Source organism: Pygocentrus nattereri, chromosome 1 (assembly GCF_015220715.1).
Source record: "Pygocentrus nattereri isolate fPygNat1 chromosome 1, fPygNat1.pri, whole genome shotgun sequence".
Lineage (NCBI taxonomy): Eukaryota > Metazoa > Chordata > Actinopteri > Characiformes > Serrasalmidae > Pygocentrus > Pygocentrus nattereri.
Window position 1 is genome coordinate 18,871,097 of NC_051211.1, and position 10,035 is coordinate 18,881,131.

General features: G+C 38.9%; 1 protein-coding gene across 2 annotated transcripts in view; it reads right to left on the reverse strand.

Annotated features, from left to right (window-relative positions):
• The window catches only part of LOC108438299, a 250,795-nt gene extending 246,572 nt beyond the window's left edge, over positions 1 to 4,223 (reverse strand). For both annotated transcript variants that reach the window (XM_037541535.1, XM_017716031.2), the window contains exon 1: positions 4,084 to 4,223. In XM_037541535.1, coding sequence (XP_037397432.1) covers positions 4,084 to 4,099 — 16 coding nt within the window. In that variant the 5' untranslated portion in view covers positions 4,100 to 4,223. The remainder of the gene's footprint in view (positions 1 to 4,083) is intronic.
• Positions 4,224 to 10,035: the final 5,812 nt, after the last annotated feature.

A 10,035-nucleotide genomic window follows, 5' to 3' on the forward strand; every position in this document is an offset into this window, starting at 1 on the left:
TGATGACTTCATTTACTGAAGCAAAAACTCTGCCTTGCCAGGCCCTATGTGAAAAAGTAACTGCCCCCTTAACTACTAAGTCAACCAGTTAACTAAATTCAATTGATTATTAGGTTCAATTTCACTAAGCCAGACTCAGGTGTGATTACTGCCAGACATGTTGAATCTAAACTGCACTTACAAACAACATGTTTGACAATGTGAAGCAGGCTCAAATGTCTCAAAAAGCAACACATGATACTACACTCTAAAGAGATTCCAATACAGATGCTAAACAAAACCATTGAAATCTACCAATTTGGAAAGGGTTACAAAGTCATTGTTAAGGCTCTAGGACTCCAGTGAACCACAATAAGAGCCAGTATCCACAAACAGAAAAAAAACTTGGAACAGTGGTGAAACAAGAGTGCATCAGTGACTCATCCAAGAAGTCACAAAAAAACCCAGATGAACATCTAAAGAACTGCAGGCCTGTCATTGTACATGATTCCACAATAAGAAAGACAGTAGACAAAAATAACATTCATGGGAGAGCTTTAAGGTGTAAATCACTGCTAACCACAAATGAGCACAAAGGCTCGTCTCACATTTGCCAAAAACATCTATATGACCCCGAAGACTTTTGGAATAATATTGTGTGGGCCGATGAGCCAGGGCTAAAATTTTTGAAAGACATGGGTCCTGTCACATCTGGCATAAAGCTAACACCTCATTCCACCACAAGAACATTCCAATGGTCAGACACGGTGGTGGTAGTGTGATGGTCTGGGGCTGCTTTGCTTCTGCAGGGCCTGGATGATTTGTCATAATTGATGAAACCTTGAGCTCTACTGTCTATCAGAAAATCCTGAAAGAGAATGTCTGCCCATCAGCTCGTGATCTAAAGCTGAAGCACAGGTTATGCGGCAGGACAATGAGCCAAAGCACACAAGCATGTCCACCTCTGAATGACTCAAAAGAAACAAAATTAAGGTTTCGAGTGGAGTCAAAGACCTGACTTGAATCCCATTCAGATGCTGGGGCAAAAACTTAAATGGGTGGGTCATGCTCAAAAACTACCCAATGTAGCCAAATAAAATAATTCTGAAAAGAGGAGTGGGCCAAAATTCCTCCACAGTGATGTAAAAGACTCATCGCAAGTAATCACAAACACTGATTGCAGTTGTTAATGTGATGGATGGCACAGCCAGTTGTTAAGTTTAGGGGGCATATACTATATTAGCTGGATGATCTGAAACATTTTAATGTGACAAATTAGCAAAAACTGAAGAAATTCAGCAGGGGCAAATACTTTTTCACAGGGCTGTAAGTTTGCAACTAGCAGATAAATATATTTATTATATATTTATATATTAATATAATATTAACTATAATAATATGTAAATTAATAAAATTAATATAATAACTGTTTAGGAAGCAACTGGCCAAAATGTTTGAGTCTGAAAAATCCAGAGTCTGTAAAATACAATGATGCATAAACATCTTATTTTATGTAAATGTTACATTAATTTACCATTTTAAATGTATGTGCCACACTCATGTGTGCCAGTGCCATGATTTTATACCTTGTTTTAGTGTTTGCGCTATGACCTCAAAAATAGGGACTATGGTGTTCTTTAGTATGTGATGCTAGAAAATGCTTCTGATCCAATGTGCAGTTGGTCATATGTGGACACAAACAATGTATTTACCTGTTCTGGGTTCTGAGGTATCATTAACACTGAACTTCAATGGAAAAACAGTTTCAATGCCAATACAGTGTAACTTACTTGGGCAAGGTAAATCTATAATGCTCCTCCAACAAAAGTGTGCAGTAAAATAAAGCCCTGCTGATTGTTCTAACACAGATTTAACAATAAATGGTCTTAAACGCTGGAGTTAATGTAGCTTATAACTGCTAATTCACTGAAGGTTGGTGAATAGACTGCTGATCACCATAGCAACGCATACTCCTAGCTAGCAGCTAACAAAATGGCAAAGACAAAGATTAATTAGAAACACTGATCATTTGAAGATGAATTGACTTATTTGCATTTATAAGCACTCCAGCTGGTTTCCTGATACATTTAATCTGCTGACACCAAAGATTGGTTGGTTTTGGGAACAGTGTAACCACAGAATTTTCACACTGTGATTTTGACAGTTATAATATTTTCTAATAATCTGCGTCTGCGTATCTGTGTGTGTACATATATATATATATATATATATATATATATATATATATATATATATATATATATATATATATATATATATAATCATAAACAAAAACACTCATGGCAGCTGGCGTGATATAAACTCACCACCTCCAACACCAAATGAAATGATATTTATGAATGATAATGTTGTTGTTTCGCGTATGGACAAGAAACATATTTATAACAGGGTAACAGACCCGAGCAAAAAACTAATCACCAAATCATTGAATTCATGTGTTCCAGTCACTTCCATGACCACAGGTGTATAAAACCAAGCACCTCGGCCTGCAGACTGCTTCTACAAACATTAGTGAAAGAATGGGTCGCTCTCAGGAGCTCAGTGAATTCCAGCATGGTACCGGGATAGGATGCCACCTGTGCAGTAAGTCCAGTCGTGAAAATATTCCACAGTCAACTGTCAGTGGTATTATGACAAAGAGGAAGAGAGATGAGAATGACAGCCACTCAGCCATGAAGTGGTCGGCTACACAAAATGACAGAGCGGGGTCAGCGGATGCTAAAGCGCATAGTGCACAGAGATTGCCAACTTTCTGCAGAGTCAATCACTACAGACCTACAAACTTCATGTGGCCTTCAGATTAGCTCAAGAACAGCGTATAGAGCTGCATGGAATGAGTTTCCATGGCCAATCAGCTGCATCCAAGCCTTACATCACCAAGCTCAATGCAAAGCGCTGAATGCAGTGGTGTAAAGCACCACCACTGGATTCTAGAGCAGTGGAGATGTTTTCTCTGGAGTGACGAATCACGCTTCTCTGTCTGCCAATGCGATGGATCAGTCTGGGTTTGACAGTTGAAAGGAACGCTTAATGCTTCAGCAGACCAAGAGATTTTGGACAATTTCATGCTCCCAACTTTGTGGGACCAGTTGGGTGATGGCCCCTTCCTGTTCCAACATGACTGTGCACCACTGCGCAAAGCAAAGTCCATAAAGACATGGATGAGCAAGCTTGGTGTGGAAGAACTTGACTGGCCTGACCTCAACCCGATAGAACACCTTTAGGATGAATTACAGTGGAGACTGTGAGCCAGGCCTTCTCGTCCAACATCAGTGTCTGACCTCACAAATGTGCTTTTGGAAGGATGGTCAAAAATTCCTATACACACACTTCTAAACCTTGTGGAAAGACTTCCCAGAAGAGTTGAAGCTGTTATAGCTGCAAAGGGTGGGCCGATATCATATAAAACCCTATGGATTAAGAATGGGATCTCACTCAAGTTCATATGCTTGTGAAGCCAGACGAGCGAATACTTTTGCCAATATAGCGTATATTCACTTCAATTTTATACTATTATATGCCTCCCAATAAACAAAATATTAATAATTATAATAATAATAAGAAGAAGAAGAATTCACATAATATGTAAGTTATTATGCAGTAGAGAACGATTCATAACAAACCACTGCTTTTAAAGTGTCCAGTCTGTAGACTGAGGAGGATATAAGCTCAGCTGGTCATTGTGTTTTCCCTTACAGTTGCACTGTATATAATTCTGCTCACATGCTGTAATAATAAACAATACTGTTGTCGTCATTACATGACTAGAAAGGGTTAAAACACTCACCCTTGCCCTAACTGGACTGGCAGAGGCTAAAGAAAGTCTCTGAACTCGTGTCCAGTCTTCATGCTGAGTTACAGTCAGACTCTGAGCTCTCTGAGCTGCACTGTAATCAGCGGGGTTATTTCTGTAAACCGCTCCGTTCGTTTCTACTGAGTAAGTCGACTGAGTCCTGACTCTGTTTAAACCTCTGGATCTCCACACTTCAGCGCTCTTAACACTGATATATAAACTCCTCTCACTCTAAACGCGACGCTCTGCAGACCTGCTTTACTTCAGTTTAGTACAAATCACATTCTTACCAGACCCCGACGACATTCTGTGGCTGCTGTCGAACTGAAAGTCAAGAAATTCCTGAGAAAAACAGAGAGTGGGCTTCCAAACTGAACACGACCAGAGTGGGAGACCCTCTCACTGCGACTCAGCATAACCCCGTCTTCCAGTCTCGCCAGGTTCAGTGGCCTAAAACTGTGTTTCACAATAAAAGTCCTTGTTGAAGGGTTTATTGATGGAGTGTCCAGTCCATTGCGGGTGCAGCTGCAGAGTCCATATTCTTACAGCAGGAACCAAGAACAGAGCCAATCTTAATAAAAGACCTATTAAATCATACAAAATGTAATATTCAAACACTTTATTTAACCATTGATAATCATATTTAGCTAATCAGTAAAATCTTTATTATTATTATTATTATTATTAGTAGTAGTAGTAGTAGTAGTAGTAGTAGTAGTAGCCCAACAGAAAAATATTTCTGTTGGACAGGAGGTAAACTAATCAGATGCCCAAACCACCTTTACTGGCTCCTCTCAGCGTGGATGAGTAGTGGTTCTACTATGAGCTCTAATGAGCTCAGATGTGCTGACTCACATACCAACCACTTCACACTTAGCTGCCAACCACTCCAGTGAGCACGGGAGGCCTCCAGGCTGCACATATAATGCCTTCCTGGCCTTGGCTACACCTTGACAGCCCTATCCATGAATATAACAAGTAAGAGTAGAGACAAGGCACAACCTCGGCAGAGTCCATCACTCGCACTGAGCGGGCTTGACTTAATGCTGAGTATACAGGCACAACTCTCACTCTGGGACATCACACAGAATATGAAAGAGAATACAGCCGTATTTCTACATTTATACAAACAAAGTATGGTTAAGTCAGTTTACAATTTAGAATTGAAAAAAGAAAAGTACTCTAGGAATGAGGCCTAACGATAACTGCATCAGGTGACAGGATTAGAGCACTAAAATCTGGATATTATCAGGGGCTAGATGCAGTGAGTACACAAACACTTCAACCACAGAGAGGTTCAGTCATACCAGTAGCTTAGTTGTACAATGAGAAATAATCTAGTCAAACCAGAACAAGTAGTGAGAACAAGCTTTTCTGTTTTTGACATTTTGCATCACTCAAATAAATGAGAATAAAGTATTGAGTTGATTTTATGCCAAAAGTTTTAAATAAAATTCCAAAATTCCTAAACAAAATATTAAATGTAAAAATGTCCAAAATATGTTGCAAATACAAACAATGACTGTTAAATCCAACTTATATTTTCAGCAGTCTCTGTTGGTCAACTGATTTGGAGTGACAAGTCTTCTGAACGCATAGCCACTCAGCTTGGCAGAATATGTACTGAATTCTGCTTTGAGCAAAGAGTTGTACTGGCATATCTGACTTTACTAACAATGTATATCATATTCCTTTAAAATGACTGCATTACTTCCCTCAACCCATAGCCCACAGATTCAGTGATGTCCTGACTGAACACTCCTGAACAGTTTATGAATGACTTGGTAATCAGTTGATGAGCTAGATAAGGTGTTTAAGGTAAGGAATAGTTGACTGTGTGGCGCTGCAGTTTACCAGGAACAGGGCTAATAAATTTTGCTTTAACCTGCTGCAACACTCACTTAGTTCACCCTTTTGCGGGCACTGCTAGGCTAGTTAGGAAACTGACAAAATGTTTAATAAACATATCAGAATGACTATGACAATGAATAGAAATGAAAAAGTAGGCTTGATTGAACCCTTGTTATTTTCATTCGCAACGTATTTCAGACTTTTTGACACTGTAGATTTTGCTTGTATTATTTTGTTTGAAGCTTTTAGCAAAAAATGAACTCCATTAGAAAGTCTTCCATGAAGTGGAGATGGGATGGATCTCTATAAGCCTTCCAGTAAACAATTTGGAGAGAAACAGACAGAGTGCTGGAAGTTAGAGCTGAATACCATTAGGTTACCTAAATAAATGTTAGCATGACCGAGCTGCCCAACACAGTGATAAAATGCTATTTAAACAGTGCGATTTAGATTACTGATGATAAATGTGGGGATAAAACATAACCTGTTACAAACTCTATTAAGCACATGCCCCAAACCACAACTGGACAGCTCTGTGAGTAAAGAAGCTATCTTTTCAGAGGTCTACGGTTTGGTTATGTTTTGACTTGTCATGCACGTGACATTACTGCTGTAGACAACTCGCAGGCCTTGAGCTGCTGTCATACTACATTTAAATGCTCACTTGCTGTTCAGACACGATATATATATTTTTTATATAATTTTGTGTTACGGCCCATCATAATTCTGATGCTCTCCACATCTTTCCTAAACATCAGTTTATTTTTCACCTCCAATCACTGCTTAGTAACCAGTACACTATCCTTCATTATCTTGTTCAAGGTTTTTAGTACTGAAATAGCCCTGTGATTGAATATGAAGCTCCAGATATTCAAAACATGTACCTGCAGGATCTGTAAAAGCCAGACCCGAAGCTTTGACAGAATATGATACCTATTTTCAAAGCCACATATCAAATGTCAACCACCTAAGTAAAAAAGTTGATTTGTCCTTGTCAGCAGTTATCTGCATCATTAGACATAAGAAATAAATAGAAAAAACCCAGAAACATGCCACTGTGCTAGTATCCTTTAGCTAGACTGCTTGACAGTTTGAGTTTTTAAGTTTGTTGCTTTTTTCCATGTTTATGCACATCTCCGCTGTGCACATGTAATCTGTCTTCATTAGGGTTAATATTTTGATTGTCAAGAGCAGATATATGCTTTATTGGAAAGTGCTGCATTGGTTGATGGGTTTATTTTAACCTGTGTTCTTATTCATGTGAAAGCAAACTTATAATAATAAATCTCCATAATAAATCTCAGCTCTCTGTTTTTAACTTAGCTAGTTATGTTGTCTGGTCAAATGTGTTTGTATTGAGCAGACACATTTTCGTAGTGAAAGATGCTGCAATGTTGGTTTTTCAAACATCAATTTTGATTAGTTTGATTTATCGCGTTTCTTCTCAAACTTGCTGTTTTGGAGTCAGAATGCACAAGTGCAGATGAAACAATCTGCCTATTCGCCAGCTTCTTATACTGACTCTCTGTTCCAACTTAAATGGTGCAATACAGGTGCCAGAATGTAAAAAATGAAAAATGTGATAAAGAACTATGCAAAGTAAACTTCAGCTTCATTTGGGAATGAACTGCTTTCTCAGCGCAAATCACCAACCATGACCATCTATGGCTGTTAATAGTTTGGTTCTGGGTATAAGCTTGTTCTGTAATGGGTGGCAGTGGTGGAGTTGCTGACCAGCGGTGGCAGTGTGTACTTTCATTAGAAACAAAGGTTTTATGTTTTTGGATGCTGTGTGTAACCCACAGGGCCCATGACCACCTTGTAGCCCCAGAGCTAATGAGCAGGTTAAAGCTCCCTTATCTTTAGGCATGCTGCATTCAGTACTTTGTCACTTTGTAATACTCATCATTGTATTTAATATGCAAAAATGGGTTGGCATTATTTAACAATAAGTCATGATACAGTCTTTCTACATTTATTTATAAGACCTGGGCCATTTTGGGAAATGATGGTCTGCAATTTGCCTTATTTTAGCTATTTTAATCATTTATTTTTTTTCATGACTTTGTCTCACTTTGTAACTGGTTTATCTGAGCATTTTCTTGTCTGTTTTTAGGTTTGTCATCATAATTTCCCATATTCATCTCTTACCTTTTTTTACAGGACTACTTTTTGCTTTTTATGTTCCTTTTATTTATTTTCACTTAATATATTGTTTTATGTTCTGGCTACACTGACAGTGAGGGTTTCCCTCAATGTGCTCCAAATCTAAATAAACTAAATGAAATTAAATTTCAATGAGCATCAGACAGTTCACTGTTAACCAACATATTGATGGCATACTGTCATGTAAAGTCATTTATAAAGTAATAGATATGGTATAGCATACCTCGTTAACTATGAGTAAGGGTTAACTGTCTGTGTGTTTATTGATACTTCTGTGTTTTGATGGACACACCATCATGATAGCTTGCTTCCAATGTATACGCAGGGCTGGACTGGGACAAAAATCGGCCCTGGCATTTTTGGTTTAGACCGGCCCCTCATAATTAGCAGAGCACAACCGACTTGTAATTTATGTATGTGGGGTTACAGAGAAGTGCGACATGGAAAAAAACTAAATTAATTCAAAAATTATTGGTTAAAGTCATTGGATTCAGTCTTAGCAATATTATATCACAATCACTAATAATATTCTTACCATGTCAATATCCAAAACACTGAATACCAAATATCTCTTTAATCATGGCAACTTAAAAAAAGTAAGTAACAGAAATGAAAAATAACTACAACTAAATACATTTTCACACTTATATTGCTTACTTTGTGAAAACGAACAGTCAACAAAACCTGAGAGACAAAGGCTTCCTAAGAGAAAAAAGAGGGATCCATGAAAGGAGCTGTGTCATGCCAGATTTTGGGAAGTATGCAATACCACTAAATACTGATACTAATCAATCACCATTGCTCATCATTCTCATGTAACAGAGCTAACGTTACCTCCATCACCTCAAAGTCCCTGCGTTATCCTAACGTTACTACCTGCTTACGTACTACGCATTCCTGCTCAGTCTGTCCCTCGGCTTCCCTTTCAAAAGCCTGCATCTTGGCTGCTCCTCTCCTTTGCTGCTGCTGTCTTCACCTACAGAGGACGTGGTGGCTACAGCAGCGAACACAGTTCACAGTTCACAGTACTTTATTTGTCCCCAGAGGGCAATTCATTTGCAGCCTTCTCGTCCATACACACACAACTATACACATATATACATATACACACAAACACTATATAACTATCATTTAAAAACACTATTATCCACATTTAACAGCTTGATAGCAGAAGGAATAAAAGATTTAGAATAGCGATTTGTTCTACTGAAGGGCATGATATAACGCCGACCTGACGGCATTACCGTAAATTCACTGGACAAAACATGATCACCCTGAGTGATGATTCCTTTTGCTTTCTGAGCTACTCGTTTCTCCCACAGGGAGACCAGGTCTCTCTGTTGAACTCCAATTATCTTTGAACAAATTTTTACAATGCCGTCTGTGATTTTTACACATTTTGCAGCATCTACAGTGAGACTCTTCAATTTTTTTGCACGTAACTTCTCCGCTCCCCCTTTTCTGCCGCTTCTGTTTCTCCATGCTGCCTCTCCTAACATAAGCGCCCAACACTGAACGAAGCGGGAGTTACAGCGGACCACGCAGAGAGAGGGTGGGGCCGCTTTCGTCCTATATCCTGATTGGTTCAGTCCACTGTCTATATTGAAGATGGGCCAATAGGCCGCCCCCTCTAAATTGTGGGCCGGTCTCTTAAAAAAAAGGGAAGAAAAAAAATCCAACAGCATCGGAACCTGAGGACTGTCGGCCCCTGAGAACTGTCTGCCCACCGGGAAAATGCCCGGTATGGCTCTCACATACACTGGCAGACCCTGGGAAGGAGTGGTATCCCCATGGTAGAAAAAGTGTGAGCTCTAGAGCAAGTACTCTTGATAATGTGTTTTAACGAGTGACTTTCTAGTGGAAAAAATGTGATGCAGTGCCCTATAAGATGACAGTCTAGGGTGCCGGCAAGCACTTTGACAAGATTTTGAATTTACCTCTCAAACCTGCTTACATTCAAATCACACTGTGTAGCTGCTAACAAACATTTTCTATATTTACAAAGGACCAATAAGTGAAGTTAGGCTAATATCTAGCTAAAATACTGATGTGATCGCATCTGCACCGTTCCTGTGTTTTTTGTTGTTGTTTGTTTGCTTGTTTGTTCACATCAATTTACCCTGTATGTTAGGTTAACTATACTTGATAGTAAAACACAAAGTAAATTGTTGCCAAATGTTAATAGTATCTTACTTCAGAGGAGTTAAAGATAAATTATAGTTCCC